The sequence below is a fragment of the Haemorhous mexicanus genome, chromosome Z (assembly GCF_027477595.1).
Source record: "Haemorhous mexicanus isolate bHaeMex1 chromosome Z, bHaeMex1.pri, whole genome shotgun sequence".
Taxonomy (NCBI): domain Eukaryota; kingdom Metazoa; phylum Chordata; class Aves; order Passeriformes; family Fringillidae; genus Haemorhous; species Haemorhous mexicanus.
The window spans coordinates 31,039,430-31,057,653 of NC_082381.1; the positions used below are offsets into that span (position 1 = coordinate 31,039,430).

The 18,224-nt window shown below is 41.6% G+C and overlaps 1 protein-coding gene across 3 annotated transcripts in view; it reads right to left on the reverse strand.

The window, feature by feature from the left end:
* Positions 1-18,224, reverse strand: part of SEMA6A (semaphorin 6A) — a 118,939-nt gene that overhangs the window by 16,498 nt on the left and 84,217 nt on the right. The window contains exon 18 of one of the 3 annotated variants that reach the window (XM_059873866.1): positions 11,627-11,791. The exons of the other annotated variants lie outside the window; for them this stretch is intronic. Coding sequence (XP_059729849.1) covers positions 11,627-11,791 — 165 coding nt within the window. The remainder of the gene's footprint in view (positions 1-11,626; positions 11,792-18,224) is intronic. 3 annotated transcript variants of the gene reach the window in all.

Genomic DNA, 18,224 nt, shown 5'->3' on the forward strand with positions numbered 1-18,224 from the left:
TTTATATAACAGCTGCTCTTTTATTTTCTATCACAATTGTGGGTAAGATGGGATGGAACATGAACAAGATGGCATATTATTGACAGCATGCAGCTGGTGTTATTTTCCAATTAAAAAATCCTTGATGGGCATATGAAAGAACTGTCTAGTTTGTGCCCAGTTGTGACAATGCTATCAAGCTGCCCCCTCAGCTGAGATTTTATTTCACAGAAGATAAGCAATCTTTGGTTGCTAGTAGAAGAACAACAGTTTAATATCCTGGCCAACGCAAAATTGGTGATGAATATGCTGTTAGCCATTTCCAATGTTTGCTGTATTGTATAGCTGTGCCAGAAATTCTTCTTAATGCTTCCTGAGCAACTTGTCTATAAGCTGCCCTAAGCCTTCTAATGCCAATGAGATGTTAAAATCCACTTTTGAGCAGAGACCCTGGCTTATTCTGCTCTGCCGGGGCAGGGAGAGTTATCAGACTATCAGCTGGTGGTTTAAGAACACCAATGCTCAGTGTACAAAGAGTTGTTTGTGCATTTAGTTGCCTAACTGTGACAAGTCTCTTCTGGGTATGAGGGACTGAGATTTTAAAAAAACTTACAGCTTTGCCAGCAAAACTCCTTTTCTTCTCCCTCACAGGGATGCACATTTTTGATACGGTGGTAAATTTGCACTATCTGCTTCAAAACTTCTCAATAAAGAGCCCTTAAGACACATTTTTGTAACATGAGAGTAACAACATGTCTTTTCCCTACCTTCTCTCTAAGCCACTAGCACAATCTTGGAGCACAGGATTAAAGTCTAGCAAAAGTAGCAATGGTAACCAGATGAATACAGTGTCTCACTAAATGACTATTAAAGAGCTTGAAGGAACACCTCCCTAAACACCTGACTAATTGAAAGAAATTCAGAGGAACAACTGCTTCCCAAACACAATGACATTTGTTTTCTGTATTTAATGTTCAATAAAGCTGCGATAGCAAAACCTAAATTATGCCCTCTCCAGGTTTTTAATTTTTTAATTGACTACATGCTGTTGATCAGTAAGCACCAGCTCTTGCTGACACAAGGAATTAAATGTGCCGATTTTACAGTCAAAGAAAACTAGGAAAAATGGAAAAGATATTTGGATCCTTCCTATATAATTAAAGAGATATTATCCTTCCTATATAACTATTAAAGAGATATTGATAGCCATTAACTAAAAGTTAATGAATATGAGAAAAATGTAGGTGGTGTTTTTTTACAGGGCAGGTAATTAGACAGTTGACAGTTTACAGACCATATTAACAGTGCTCTGAACCAGGACTGTCAATGTTTAGGTGATTGCAAAATTACCACATCACATCTGAACTATTAATTAATACGGTAATTGAAACTTGGCACATCCTATATGAGAAAAATGAATTATTCAAATATCTTTAACAGCATATTGACATTTTAATTGTACACTGGCATTAACAAAACTAAAAGGTGCTTTAAATACCTTCCAGCTACTAGATTTTCTGCTATTAAATCCCTTTGAATGTCAAACCAGTGTCAGAAATCTCTTGTTTAAAGGGTCAGAATGTCCTCCCAATTCAGCATCTTTACTTAGCATAACATCTCCTTATAATCAATATAAACATCACAAAAATGAAACTGGGTAACCTGTCCACCAGCTATGCCTTGCTGTTTCTAGACAGAGTAGTGGCTCCGTGGAGCAAGCACACCCTACAGCGAATTCCCAGCTCTTGATAAATATGTCAGTGCTACAAAGGTCAAACAAGAGCACGAGGCAGTCTGTGTTCCTGCACTGAGCCATCCTCACCGGGTGACAGTGCATGAATGCAGCTGGGGATCTGGTCCACCACACAATAGCTCTAGTGCCCTGAACCCTGAGCAGCTGCCTTGACAAATTAGATGTGGCCTCTTTTATTGAAAAAGCACATCAGGGTCCTGGGGCAATGACAGTTTTTTCCTCTTTTAGTAAGACAAGCCTCTACAGCTCGTTGCAGCCTGGAAATGGATAGCCTGACTTGAAATCTATGCAGGTGGACAATTACGGGTCAAGGATACCTGCTGTTTCCAGAAGCCACATTTGATAACATCTATTTTAAACTTCACCATTCTTTTATTTGTAGGATCTAATATGGGGACAGAGAAGCTCTGTTTTCATAACCAGATCAATACAACCGCTTCTGTTACCTATGATGCAATTTTTTTTTTTTTTCACTAAACAGCAAATGGCTCTTGGTTCTAATCTTGCCAGTCAAGTGTATCCACTTCTGCTAGTTAAATCTGAAATCTGTACTGTTAGTGAAATGCAGAAATGTTTTGAATTCTGAAAATGTTGAGTGTCAGTGCTAAATTATAGGCGTTTCTTTAAGCGTGGCACAGGCAGTTGGTGTGTGCTGGAATATACCCCACATTATCTTGATTTCCTCATCCTTGCCTGTCTTTTGCAGTTAGATCTGTTCTTTTCCTTACACTTTCAGATGGCCACTATAGAAAATCTGTGACTAAATGAGCTGGAGCTTTCTTTACATAAAGTTTGAAATGCAGGCTTAGTTACAGAGAAGGCACAGTAAATCACTGCCCAACACACTATTATAACACTGTGTTTGGCTAAAATTGGCTTAAAGATGTGGCCCTGCTCAGGGATTTAGCTCCTGACATCTTTTCTGAATGCCATGTCTCTGCTCTGTCTCTTCACTCTTGTTCCCAGAGAAACTTACTAAAATATCATTAAAAAAAAGTCTGAAGAAAGTCTGCTGTCAGAAATATTCTTCCAGCATTCTTCTTTCATGAATTTTATATACAATTTCCATTTTATTAATTAGCATCTACTTTACTACTGTCACTGTTCGAACTTGAGGATGTAATCTGAGATGATTAGCTGTCTCTAGCCGTGGGAGCAGACAGCTCATACATGCAAGACAGAACAGAAGAAGGATCAGTGTCATTTCTCTGGACAAGTCTGGTGTGTTCCCTTAATCCTCACTGCAGAGCCCTCCTGGTGCATGTCACAGGACACCAGCCATTCCTGTGTGGTGAGATCATCAGTCTTCTGGCATGTTTGTGAGTTATTAGCCTGGTCTAGTGACTCAGGTATCTGGCCACTAAAAACTAAACTGGGAAATTTGGTCCCATTCAAATGCTAACAATGGCTTTCAGGTGTTTATCTGATATGGTGCTGAAACAGTGCTCCACAGTAGGTATGCTGGGGTTAGTTTCTGGGACATCAAGTTCCTGGAGAAGTTGCTCATTAGAGACATTTTAGGCAAATATAGGGTTAGTTGTTTGGTCTAAAAAAAATATTTTTTTAAAAATTTCAACCAAGCAACCAGTATATAAATAAGGCCTCCCTCTGTTTACAGTAAGCTGATGCTAATTTACTTAAGAACATTTCAGAACAAAATCTACAGAGATTTGTTTAGTACAGACTCATCCAACCAACTCTGTTTTCATCCTAATGAGAAGTCAGTACGTTTTAATCTAGATGTAGCTCTATATAAGTTTAAATGAACTAAATCCTGTGTCGTGCTGTCTAGGCAAAATCACTTTGTGAAGCACTACAGCTCTGAGTAACCATACCTCTCACCCCAAATCTCAGCCACATGCTACAGAACCACAGATAGAATTGGAGCAAATTCTCTGCTCCCTTTCTCACAACTTACTAGACTCTGGGCAGAAAATGTAAAAGTATGGTAAAGGAAGGATCTGGTCTGATTCAATTTTCATTGTTTCCTCAGCACTTGAAACGTAGTGATCTTCAGAGTACTTGTACTTGTAACTGTTCTATATTTGTGCACACAGTGGTTTGAGGTACGGGAAAGAATAACAGTGTTTGCATAGTTTCCCCCCAGATGCACATACATGTCTTCCTCGTCCCATCCAGGCAGAACTGCTTCTGGTGCAGTTCTGGACTGGACTTACACTTGTTTTAGGATCAATCAGTTCCTTCTGACAAGGTCAAGGTGATGGCACTGATGAAATACTGAGTATTTGCTCCACCTCCACACATTGAAAGCACAAACCTTTCCCCTGAGACCTGCAAACACTGATTCAAAACCTAAGTTTTGTGCCACTTCAATTCCTTATTTCCTCATCTGATTTATTACATAACGTCAACAACGTCATAACATTCCTCTGTTTTCTCTGATATAGAAACTGTTTTGAATCTTCTAGATCCTTGTACATATTAGCATATAACAATATTTTTGTGTAAAAACATACTCTGCAAATGTACTTCTTGGTGCAAAACTCAGCTCTCCTGTGATGAATATTAATTGTTTAATTTATGCAAAAAAATGGTCTGAAGTTTTGTTTTGCCACAGATTTTTTCCCCACTCATTTCATGTCTACTTGTAAAGTATCTTGTTATATCAGCACTTTACATTCGTTATCATAACTGTACCTGAAGTTTCTTATAATTTTGTCTCAGTGCAGCAGAATCTGCCTGAACATTTGCAGACTCTCCAGGGACAAGCATTGTCAGCACTTGGCAAATCTTTCAAGAAGTGATAATCACAGTAAAATTTAGTAACACTGCCACTTGTGTACAAAATGAAATATCTTCTGGAGGCATGTTTTTAAAGGAGTGGCTCTTGGGCTCCCCAAGAGCGCAGCCCTTGCCAAATAGAGGACTTGACTATTGTTAATGATGTACCAGAGGAAGAGCTGCAGTTATTGATAATAATAATACAGATTATACAATCCATAAAATAATAGGCCAGATTCTGCTAGACCAGATTCTGTCTCTAAAGGAACCCTCTTGATATCCAAATAAACCAGCAACTCTTAACTCTGTAAACTGTGTTCATCACATCCCACTTCTAATGAGCTTTTCACCTTCGTTACATGGATATCAACAAAAGGCTTGCTAAGGAAAGGTGATACCACTCACAGTCTTCACCTAAGGACTGCTGAGCCAAGTAAGAATACAAAAGACTGAAGAAGTAAGAATATTAAAGACTGCTAACCACTACGCTTTGGTCATTCAGTGCCCAGCTCAGCCACTTCCACCTGAATGCTGTGAAGAAGAAGCTGTAGCAGAACCACAAAATCATAACCTGAATTTTCAACCAATTCATCAAAGCAGTGATTAACAGGCACAGATTTCAGGCAGATAGGGAATGTGTGAGAAAACGGAGCTGTTGGCTACATTTGCGCTAAGGAACCCAGTACTAGAAAAGCATGAGGCATTTCTGAACGGAGGCAGGAAGGACAGGAGGCAGCAGAGAAGGGCAGCAGGGTAGTGAGGGACAGAGCCAACTACTCTAGAAGAAAATCAGTTTGCTTTCTTCACAGAGGCCCTGTCAAAGAGCTGTACATCTCTACTCCCCCCCTCGTTAGTAGGGCGACTACGGAGGGACGCAGCACTGCGGCACTACTGGGGTGTGGAGGGTAAAGCCTTGGAGTGCTCCACAGGAGGAGCTTCATGACTCCGACTGTGGAGGAGGAACACCAAGTACAATGGCAGCAGGGGGGAAGGTTAGGCAGCAAGGTTAGGGGAACTGTTTCAACAAAGGTGAGAAACACAATTAAATTAACACTAAAACACAGAAAGAAAACAAAACATAAACATACTCTAGAACATGGGCTGTTCTTTTGGTTTTTTTTCAGTTTGGTTTAATTTAGTTTTCTGGGGAGATGGGAGGAGAATAGAAAAGAGGGTTGTAATTTGCCCAATAACAGCTTCTTTTTTTCTTCTTTATTTTCTTTTTTTTTCTTTTTTTTTCTTTTTTTTTTTTTTTTTGCCTGCAATATAAAGGGCATATTCCTTAATGGCCAAAATGAAAATGCCAATGAGATGGCAGTGCACAATTCCCACTCTATGGGTGGGACTACACATTTTCATCTTGGCAAGAAATGTGATGTAGCTCAGAAACAACAGCCCCAGAGTATATTTAGCTACTAAAGCTGTGGCACACAAATGTCACATTCCCATGAGTCAACCCTTTTAAAGAACCCCGTCTTCACACCCCCACAGATATTCCCCAAGATGCCTGCACTGAATTAAGAGTGAAGCATATGGATGAATGTGACATCATCAAAGCAACCGTGTTACAGTAAAGAAAACAGCAAGTGGATTCTTATACAATTAGTATAATCAGTAAGGAGCCATTTGTGAGCACAGAAAAAGAAAGAAAACACTGCTCAAAGGAATAGACACAACCAATGAAGAAAAACACAAAGCACCTCGCAAAACAAGGAGAAAAATATTAAAAAAATAAAATTTTCTTTGCGAATGTGTGAAAGCAAAAGAAATCACAGCAAAAGTGGAAATAAATCTTGATAAAAGGATTGTAAGTGTAACATTTATTGATTTGATTTAATTTTGTGTAAGAGCTCTTTACTTTGCCCTTTTGAAACAACAACTCAGTAGAATGCTGGAGCCAACTGGCTCTGACTGGGCAAGGCAAGGAGTAACAACACACAAGTGGATGGTCATGGTGGACAGCCATGCGGTCACCTCTGCCGCCATTGTTTTGATGGGTGTACACTGCTTCCAGCTTTGTCACTATTCATAACTGGGCATCAAAGAATGCATGGTATTTAAATGACCCTGTCAAGTACTTATAAGGCTCTTTGGTAACCATCACTCCCTGGGGAAGGAAATATTGAATGTAAGCCACTTCATCAGTCAGTGAATTGAAGCGAAAATCATTAGAATTCAACAGCTATATATTTATTAATATTTTCACTGCGTGCTCTTCTGAAAGCTGCTAGTGGCATACAAGATGCTTTTAAGAGCTAGTTTTCCATCTATTAAGCATTGCTTTTCAGAAGACTTGTGAAGCAGGGACCCACACACAACAAACAGTGCTATTAAAATGCTGCCTTGTCTGGCAGCAGCAGAGGAGCTGTATTCAAGGATTCATCATCCTATCCTATCCTATCCTATCCTATCCTATCCTATCCTATCCTATCCTATCCTATCCTATCCTATCCTATCCTATCCTATCCTATCCTATCCTATCCTATCCTATCCTATCCTATCCTATCCTATCCTATCCTATCCTATCCTATCCTATCCTATCCTATCCTATCCTATCCTATCCTATCCTATCCTATCCTTTCCCCCTTTCAAGAGGACAAGAGAAAGATACTGCTTATTTTCAGAAGTGGAAAACCCTGGATTTTCTAAGAAATGTCCTCTTGCCTGAAGTACTTTCTATAATAGGAGACTGGACAAAGAAAGAAAAGATACCCATTTTTTGGCTGTCAGCATTATTAACATTGATATTGCTGGGAGGAATATGAGTGCTAGGTAAATCACGTGAAGGAGGGCATGCAGGTTTATCTGCCTTCCCTCTGCTATGTAAGTGATAACCCTTTTTCTTAATTGCATTTCCACAATTGAAGAGCAAGGGACAAGGAATTATAAAAAGAAGATATCTCAAACTGAGCTTAAACTGGAATTAGAATGTGAGGTTTCATCTGCAGTACTGTCACTCCCTTGCATCTGAAGTTAAAGTTTTGAGTATTGCAGACACCTGAAATTATTCCTCTGCCAAGGCTCATCAGCTCCCAGGTCTGCAGGGTGCAAAGAGGCTCTGTGCTCAACACTCAGGGAAGACTGATCAGGTTCTAGAAATTCACTTTTCTGGTTTAGATTTTGCAGTTATTCTCCCAGAATGTCCCAGAATCTACAGGATGACGCTCTTTAAAGAAATTGTTCAAACAGGGGTAGTTTTTCTTTTTTTTCTGTAGGAAGAGCTAATTAGCTAGGAGGTGGGGGACAAGTTTACATCCTCTGCCTGTGGGAGTTTAAATCTTCATATTCAATTTCCTGCCAATAAGCCTAAAAGCCAAGGCTACTAGATTAATATTTTCCATATTATCTCCTGCCTAATTTGACCAACCTCCTCAACTGGAAAAGTGCTTCAGGCTTTGTCTCAGCTGGGCTATCCAGGTGATGCCCATTGCCTCTATAGTAAGGGACTGTGAAGGCTCTTTGAGGTCAGTCCTGGGGCATTCAGTGAGAAACCCTGGATATCCCTGGACTATGGGAGGCATCGTGTATCTGGGGCTGTAATGGATGACAGGCACTGAGGTCACAGGCAGGCCCCAGACCACCAGCAGCTGTTCATGGAGCTCTGCTGAAGACTGTTCTGTGATGTTAATGGGCTCATCACTCCTTGCTAAAGGCCTCTACAAGTCGTGCAAAGAATTCAAGATTCAGTGGGTCAGATGGAGGGGGAAGAATAGGAGAAACTAGTAACCTACTAGTTTGGGCAGACAGTGCAAAGCATCAGGTCTGGCATGCCAGTAGCTTCTCTAGGAACAGCTGATGCTTTTGCCTAATGAGTTTTTAATATAAAATGCATGAACAATAGAGACTGGAATCCACATTTCAATTAATATTTTAAGCGTTTTATATCAAGTATTCATAGCAGAAAGAACTGAACTCATGTGTTCCTGCCCCTGGTGAGTGCCCCAACCACTCAGCAAGTGAGTTTTGCTCATACTCATCTTCCTTCTGACACACTGAGTACTTAATTAGTCCACACAGAGAAAAACATCTTCAACAGAGATTGAAAGAAGAGATCTAAGAACACCCTGGAGAAGAATAACAAGGATTCAGATCTCTCTAGGCAGTGGAGCTATTTGAACGTAACTCCCCTGTTTAAAAGGAACCATATTAAAGTCTGAGATTCAGATTAAAAGGAGCTGAAAGAATGATGAGGGTCAAGATGCAATGAGGGGCACCATTACCTCTACATAGGAGAAAAGGTTCTTCTTCTCTATGTTCAAGCAGCAAATTTTGGCAATTCTCTGCCTAATTCTCTGTATATACGGCAAAGGAGGAATGGAGGGCAAAGGACAGGATTTGTGCTATATCCCTGCGCTTCAGCACTGGTCTGAGCACTGTAAAATGACACCTAAATCTCAAGCTTTTGGTGTGTGAAAAACAAAACATAGAACCTCTCCATGAGCAGTCATTTATGCATCATTTAATGTACACTAATGAACACACTCTAAAGGGAATTTTTTGCTCAGGTTTCACTGAAGACAGTGAGACTGAGGACCAGTGACTAGGACTACTCCCAATGGTTAAACTAGAGCAGGCTTTCCTTATCTGCACTGGGATACTGGAGCTGGTGATGTCACAAGTGGCAGCAGCCTGGGCTGCAGTGATCCTGCACTGGTGGAGGTCACAGCCCTCAGGCACATGGGTCAGGCAAAGCGTAAAGCCAGGACCCAGCATTTTAGAAGAGCAAACTTTCAGCTCTTCAAGAAGGTCAGTAGGACCCCCTGGGAAACTGCTTCAAGAACAAGGGAGCAGAACAGAGCTGACAAATCTTTAAGGATATCTCCCAAGTGGGAAGAGCTAGTGAAATCCAGGTGAAAGAAACTGGACGAGAAAGGCAAGAGACTGAATGGCTGTATTGGGACCTGCTAGCCAAACTAAAGGGCAAAAATGAAATGCACAGCTGGTGGAAGAAGGGACAGGTATCATGGAAGGAGTATAGGAACACAGTCTGGTTGTGTACAGATGGGGTCAGGAAGGTCAAGGTGTAGTGGGAGCTGAACTAGGCAAGGGATGCCAAGAATAACAAGAATGGCTTCTGCAGGTAGGTCAGCCAGAAAAGGAAGGTTGAAGAAGATGTACTCCACCTGGCAAGCAAGGCTGGCATGAGGAGAAGGCTGAGGCACTCAACAACAATTTTCCCTCAGTCTTCTCCTGCAACTTCTCCTCCCACACCTCTTGAGTGTTTGGTCCACAAGACAGGGCCTGGGGGAGCAATGTCCCTCCCACTGTAAGAGAAAATCAGGCTTGGGACCACTTGAAGAACTTGAACATACCTAAGTCTATAGAACATTGTGGGATCTATCCCAGAGTCCCAGGAACTGGCTGATTTAATTACCAATATTGTGAGATCTATCCCAGAGTCCCAGAAATTGGCTGATTTAATTACCAAACCACTATCTATGATATTAGAAAAGAGTGACAGTCAGGTGACTGGAAAAAGGGAAATATTGTACCCATCTTAAAAAAGGGTAGAAAGAAGGGCCCTGGAAACTACCAACTTGTCAGTCCCATCATCTCTGTGCCTGGGAAGATGACAGAACATATCTTCCTAGAAACTCTGCTAAGGCACATGGAGGACAGGGAGGTGTTCAAGACAGCCATCACGGCTTCACAAAGGGCAAGTATTGGCTGACCAACCTGGTGGAGAGAGTCCATCCATGGACAGGGAAAGAGCTACATGTGTCATTTTCCTGGACTTCAGTAAGGCCTTTGACAAGGTCCCACACAACATCCTTCTCTCTAAATTGGAGAGAGATGGACTTGATGGTGGACAATTTAATGGGTAAGGAATGCACTGGACAGCCTTATTCAGAGAATAGTGGTCAATGGCTTGAGGTCTGAGTCGAGACAGTGACAAGTGGTGTCTTTCAGGGGTCAATTTTGGGACCAATTTTTTGGGACATAGTGAGTGACATCAATGACAGAGTAAGCCTGCAGGAAGTTTGCAGATGACATCAAGCTGTGTGGTGTGACTGATGTGCCTGAAGGACAGGATGCCATCCAGAGGGACTTAGACAAGATTGAGAAGTAGGCCCATGGGAACCCTGAGGTTTAACAAGGCCAAGTGCAAAGCACCTGAGTCAGGGCAACTCACAGCCCAGAAAGCCAAGTGCATACTGGGCTGCATCCAAAGCAGCGTGGGCAGCAGGGTGAGGAACAGGATTTTCCCCCTCTGCTCTGCTCATGTGAGACCCCACCTGGAGCGCTGTGTCCAGCTCTGGGGTCCCCAGCACAGGAAAGACATGGGCCACAAAGATGATCAGAGGGCTGGAGAACCCTCTTATGAAGACAGGCTGAGAGAGCTGGGGTTGCTCAGGGTGAAGAAGAGAAGGTTCTGGGAAGATGTTATAGCAGCCTTCCAGTACCTAGAGGGGGATATATAAGAGCTGAAGAGGGACTTTTTAGTAGGGCACGTAGTGATAGGGCAAGGCAAATGGCTTCAAACTGAAAGGGGCAGGTTTAAATTAGATATTAGGAAGAAATTCTTTACTCTGAGGGTGGGTGGTGAAGCATTGCAACAGGTTGCTCAGAGAAGGTGTTGATGGCCCATTCCTGAAACGGTTCAAGGTCAGGTTGAATGGGGTTTGGAACAACCTGGTCAAGTGGAAAGTCCTTCTGGTCATGGCAGGGGGGGTTAGAACAAGATGATCTTTATGGTCCCTTCCAAATCAAAGCACTCCATGATTCTATGGTTGAGAGATGGAAATAATGTGAAATTAGCTGAGAACTGTCGTGCTGCCTTGGGAATTCAGAGAAAGTCAATATAAAAATGCATCCTTACGAACAATAGGAAGCCATGGATCTTGCTTTGTCAGAGAACAGGGCAGGTCAAATTTAAAGAGAGCTAAATCCCCCGCTTCCCTCCTTCCCATACACATGCACAAAACTCTCTATAAAGGCATACACTTCTGTTTGTTTTGTGTGGTTTCCTCAGGCAGTGAATTATCTAGGACTGACTCTAAGATTGGCTGTTTAGTTTCAGACTTTACGATAAGCTCTTAATTATAGCACGGGAGTTTCATTACATGTTACTCTGAGCCAGCTGGAAGCAGTTACACTTTAGTCCTCCTCCCCCTCCCTCCTCACCACAGGATGTCATTTCCAAGGCCTTACCCTTCTTGTCTTGATGATTATGGGATGAAACTGCCACATATGGATCTGTATTTTCAGATGAACCAAGCGGATCCTTCCAATCCAGCATGCGTCCCCTAGCATCATAACCCTGTCGGGCGCGAGAGTCAGAAGTGGTGGTGCTTGGGACTAGGGAACTGGAGTGTCCTGTTCACATTGTAAATACAGGTAGGGAAGACAAGTCTCATTAGTCACTTACCACGCTACCTCCCTGTGCTCAGGGATGTACAGACTGCTGTGCTTCCGTGACAGGTGAACATCTTGTCTTAGGCTGAGTAATGCTTCAAAAGTCCTTCAAAATGTGACTCTGAAGGAAGAGGGGATTTGAACCTTCCAGATCAGGGTGCTGAAAGGTGCTGCCACTGAGCTGGCAGTTCTGTGCTTCTCGACAGAGTTAAATGCATATGAAAGAGGGTGAGCACACTTTATCTGAGTCAAGCATCCTTTGGCTGGATTCAGCACACATGCCTGACTGAAACTGAAGTGTCAGCCCATGCTGTCTGATACTGCTCAGTCAAAAAGCAAATAAAAAAATCAATGTAGAACAGAACAATGTCCAAAATGGCTGGAACTGAATGGGAATGCCAGAAGAACTACAAAATGGTGACATCATGAGGCACTCTACCTCATGTCCCCAGGGGAACGAAGGACTGCCTAACACCATTGTGCTCACACTGCGGCACTCCTCTCCTCTCCAGTCGGGAAAAGTCCCGGGCCAGCTGCTCACACCCGCTTGCACCATCACTCTTGGTCCTGCCTGAGCTGATGGCCCAAATTGGCTCTGAAATTAGCCCAAGACTGAGCACCATTTCTCCTCAGAGCAACAGTGCAGACAGTGCCTCACCACGCGGATCTGCCCAAGAACCCGTGACTCCAGCAGCAGCCGAGACTGAGGTCTCACATGCCTTTTTTCCATTACAAATGCTCTAGACATTGCTACTGTTGCCCTGAACAAGACTGATCTGCTTCTCGCATATCATTTACACCCCAACAAACAGCACACTCCCAGAACTTGCCCCACTGGAAACACAGCACAATTTGAAATGTGGCTTGGATGGGACAACAGTATGTTTGCAGACTCATACACTCTTTGCCGCTGGACCTGAAAAGCACATCCGTGCCTAAAATCCTTCAGATTCTTGGAGTCTACTGTCTCTGGAAGACAGCTCCCATGTGGACTTTCCAGTGGCTCAGCTGCTTTGGGGAGAGGGCACCAAAAGCCATCCACACCACAACATTTTAACCTCAAAACCATTCTGAAATTTTCCTTTTGGCACACGTGAAAGAGCGAGTTATTTTCATCAGGATTCAAGGAGTTCTGGGCCTCCTAAATTTGATGGGGAGTAACTATATTGCCTTACCTCCTTTTCTTAAGAAGCCCATTAAAAAAAGCATTTTTGACACATGCTCAAACTAACAGAATTGGATTATTCACAGACAGAATGGCATATAACATCTTTCGTCAGATAACACTAGACAGACTGACAGCAGCCCTCCTTTCTCCTGTCTCCTTTTGAACAGCCCAGCAAATTAATTTTCCTTCCTTAGATGAATCTCACTTGGAGAGGAGTCCAATCACCAGGCTACAGGCTGCCCTAGCAGGGACCTTCTCCCTGCTCCTTTCCTTGATCTTGCTTCACTGCTCAGAAAAATAATTTGAGACTCACTGGGGCAGAGACAGATCAACACAAGGAGCTGAAATTTAAGCCTCACACAGAAGGCACAGAGCTGGGCAGGTAGAGCCTGTGCTTCTGTAGTTTATTTTAAACAGCTCCTGGATAACCACCAAGCTTTTGAAAGCTGCATCTTAAAAATGCTGTTTTAAATGGCTTCTAAAGCCATACAGCCCCAGCTCTCAGAAGTCTAGAGAGAGATGATGAACCTAGATCCTCAATTCTGCTCCAACAATCAAAAACCTAAAGACTGGCCACCAATGTCCCCAAGCTTTTAGATGCATCCACATGATTCTTTTTATCCAGCCCTTTCACCAGCTTCATGGTGTTGAACTACTGACAAAGTCAGCAAAATGCTGCAACTTCTATTAAGATGATATGATTTAAAGAAATCCTGTTGAATATTAATGACTTTGGAGTAAAAAAATGTCTGTGCTCCTCTGTGAGTTTTTGAGGAGCCATTTTGATTTACTGACTCAAATTATAAATGGGAACACTTTGGACGATGCTTTGTGTAGGACACGGTCACAATGAACTCCTTTAACTTGCATGCCTAGAAGGGAAAATTAGTTAAATTTACAGTGTTCTCACCATGAAGCCACCCTTCAACAACAAGTAATTGTTAACACAATTTAGCTCTGGATGTCAGTCTGAAGGTTTTATGCTGACAAGGACAGTGGATTATCTTTTACCCTCTCATGGTAGAAAGTGTGTTTTCTCCCAGCCATCTTTTTTTAAAGCAGCAAATTAAATGCTGTGTTTTGTTAAGACAGAGTTTTTTGAATGTCACCCAAATAGAAAAGAGAAGGCAGATGTTATCCTTTTTTAAAAGGTTTCCATAAGCCCCATCATGGCTGGGGACATTGGTAGCACAGAGAGAGGACTCCATTTGAACTCCAATCCAAATGTGCTGCCTGCGCCACAGCAGCCCTGCAGCAGGACTGTTTGTGTCCAAAGGGACTGGTAGAGGTCCAGCAACTGAAAACACATCTCCTTCTTGAAGTAAGAATATGCTGGATCCTGAAAGCATTCACTGTTTTACGCTTGTCAACTCCCATGCTCATCCTCAAGGAACAAGACAAATAACAGGGCAGAGAACAGGCTAGAAAATAGAAATTATGGAATTTTCATGTTTTCTTTTCCCTAAGGATTAAACCACAGTGCAAACACTCATGGGGTTCCAGTCTTCAAGATTATATACCCCATTCAGCAACAACAATAATGTGTACAGTATTTGGTCAGCTTACACATAGTGCTGCACTCAACATGAAAAAGAAATTAGTCATTGCTTGATAAGGAGGTAAAAGAGAAGAAAATCTTGCCAAGTAGCAATCATATTTTATGCCTGTGTTTGATATGCATTTATATACCTATATCTCTTTCCAGACACTTGCACTTTTAAATGTGCTTAAAAAAAGAGTTCTGGGGAAAAGCTATAGGTATAGTTAAAGAAAAACATTTCATAATTCAGAAATCTAGAGGAAGTATATGCTTAAGGGACACATTTTTCAGGGGGAAAAACAAAAATTCTTGAACCATATGTTGCCAATACACGGAGAACTTCCTGGTAAAGGAAAGCTAAGGCTTTGTGAAGCTATTAATGTGTACCAGATGGTCACTAGGTAGAGAGGGGTTCCACACAAATACAAGGAATCAGTATATTTATTCTCTCTGTTTCTAATGTATTAGTCTAGTACACACTGAGAAGCAAGCTTACACAGCTAATTGAGACAAACTTTCTTCCACTGGATTTTGAGGAAGCAGGGCAGGAGCAGATTAAACCTTAATAGCCCATCCCAGTTGTGTTAGAGCTGTATTTGCAAACACTTACTACTAGGCAGAGATACTGCTCCTGTAAGCAGCATCACAGTGCCCTGTAAGTGCCTGAACAGCCAGTCCCACTGGGTGAATTTCACCTCTGAGCAGAGTAGCACCACAAATGTATGACCTATTTAAGTTTCTTTCATAAGTAGAGAAAAGACTGAAGTGGCAGGCAACCCAGCCCTGGCCCTCTCACACACAGCCATTATCAAGCCTTTACAATGCACTATATAGTTCTCAACATATAGTGGGCCTTTTTTTCCCATTACACCATTTTTAACCACTCTTAACTTGCAAATAAAACTTGTTGAAATTTAACAAGGCTTTAGCACATCTGAGATGTGGCCAGTACCTCTGTGTTAATAATGGTTAATACAAAAACATCTGAAAAACCAATTCTGCCTTTGTTTTAAAACAAAGCACCCAAATAACTGTACACATAGTGCTTTTCAAATGTCTTTGTTTAAAGAAAACATGCAAAAATCAAATAGACACTCTTTAAAAAAATCTGGTTTAGGTGCTTCCATTATTTGGAAAAACTTTTCATTTGGAGTGCTGTAATCAAGTAACAGAGGCAGAGTAAAAGCACTTAGTGCCTACAAGTACAGATAATGATTCAGAAAGGCTGCACTTCTGAAACTATAGCTTGTTCTGAAGTGCACTTGTAAAACGCAAAGAGGTTTTTTTTTTTTCAGGTTTAAAACAAAGACAGAGATTCAATACTATCAGTATTTGATAGCTGGTCTAATATGCACAAGTCATTAGAATCTCAGAGGTTAAGATATCTGCACGCTATCCTATTAACAGCTATAGCAATCTAATTAGACAATTAGAGGGAAAGTTAAATCAATACTAGAGAGGGAGAAAGGGCTATGGCTAGGGGGTAATATAAGGGCCCAATTCACTAAGAATAGATGTTTCCAAAGATAATTGAAGATGCTTAGACTTTTGCAGAGTGATCTAACTTAATCTCCTTGTTTAAATATGTGGCTCCTGGTTAATTTCTGTCTGACTTTCTGCATCCAGACCCTCAGTCTGCTATCCTCTCCTTGGGTGTCAATTGAGTCACCTGTGTGGACTTAGCACTTCACTGTTTGCACCTGATCATGTGAGACTGCCTTAGGAAGAGAGCCCATGTGCCGAAATCAGGAGGAGGCTGGTGCCAAGAATGCAAAGATTAAGGGCTTGGTTCTCCTTTTATTCACACTGCTACAGATTGGCAGAAAGTCTGTTGAAGGGGGATGATTTATAGTGGCAAAAGTGAAGAGCATCAGGCCTTATGACTTCTTTTGGAGCTTCAGAGGACTTTGGGTATATTTAACCCACTGAGCATTCACTCAGGTTGGCATTCTGGTACCGGTGTTCTGAGGGTTGATCTGTTGTGACATACCATTTACCTTTTGCATTAAACTGTACTCAGTAACATCAAAATAGATAATTCATACATTTTTTGTTTTTTTTCAAGATGCAAAATCACTCAGACCAGTCTCTACAGTTGGCAAACTTGAACATGTTTACCGAGACTGCTTTACTACCTCATCCTGGAATTTTTGCACCCTGATGTGGAAGATCAATAGAAGGTCACTAGTGGTAGGTGGTGAAAAGAAAGCCCAACTGCAAAAATATCAGAATAGGCATTTTAACTAAACCAATAAAAGGGGAGTTGACTTGCACGGAGACCATGTTATCAGGATGTACCTGAGAGGGGTCAGAGAAATAAATCGTAAAAGGCAGGATACGAACAGGAACCCATGTTAAGGCTGGGTCAGTGTTTCTCCACTGCACCTGTCTGTGAGGTCCTGCTTTAAAAGCTGGGTTCATTTATGGAGTCTCTTTTTGAGCCTGACATTCCTGGACAGTAAAACGTACTCTCTTTTGTTAACTGTACTCTCTTGGACTACAGCTTTTTTCATTCTGCTGCTCACTTGAAACACTTTTCTGCTTTCTTGGTTAGATTAAAATACCAGTTTTTACTAAAGTACCTACTAATACTCTAGCTGGCAGGATCCAGAACCACAGTTCCACAGCTATAACTCTGCAGACTATGGAATTCACATACAAGCAGGATATCTAGAACATTTCTGGCACATCAGCACTATACCCAAAGCCACTCTCTTTATCTTCACATTCGGCAGTACGGATTTTATAATTACTCTTCTTTAATTACGGTTCTGTGCATTAGAAATACAGCAATTTCACAATGAAAGAAAGTATAAACCGTCTATGCAGATGAAACTGTGAGTCTTCCATATATCAGAAAGTCTCAGCTTGCCTTTGATTTTGCACATTCCCTTCACTGGCTTTCATTACCATACCTTCAAATAAGTTTCACCTGCACATTTTTCATTTCCTGGTAATAAACAGTAGGGGGAATTTGATTTTATTTTACAAATGTTGAACAGTATTACTGTGCCTCCAGTTATTTACATTCTGCTGTGCTGAGCTGTCATTGGTTCAGTTTCATACCTACATACTGTGCAGGCACGAGTTGAAAGGATCAATTAGAAGTTCATCACAACTTCACTTTAACCTACCTCTTGCTGTGTTCAGCCAAATGTATGGTGAATTTGATCTAGCCCTAATGAACTGCTAGTCTTGTACAGCCTGAAAGGAACTTCACAAGGAAGCTCCCACCTCTCATGGAATTTTGCCGTTGACTTCACTGGCAGCTCTTAGCTTGTGAGTACTTGTCTTTGTTCAGGATGTCTGTAAGAAAAGCTATTGCAATATATGTCTAGGTTTGAATTTAAAGTGATTATTTATTCTGCAGTGACTGACTCCTCATGAAAACATTTATTCTTTACTCCAAGAAACAGCCTAATCTAGTCCCGAATATGCAGAACAAAGTGGTAGAAAGCACTGTGAGCACAGATTAACAGCTGCCTCATGGGAACCTGCTACTCTAGGCTTGCAGAAAAGATCCTCTTCAGTTCAGGTCATTTAATTTGCTATGTAAATTTGAATGGACAACATAAATGACTCACCCTAGAAATGACAAGAACCTTCAGGAATTGAGGCATAATCCAGTCTCAAACCACATGGGTAAAAGGTTAATTTTCCTTATGAGAGAGATCTTTCTGTAACCC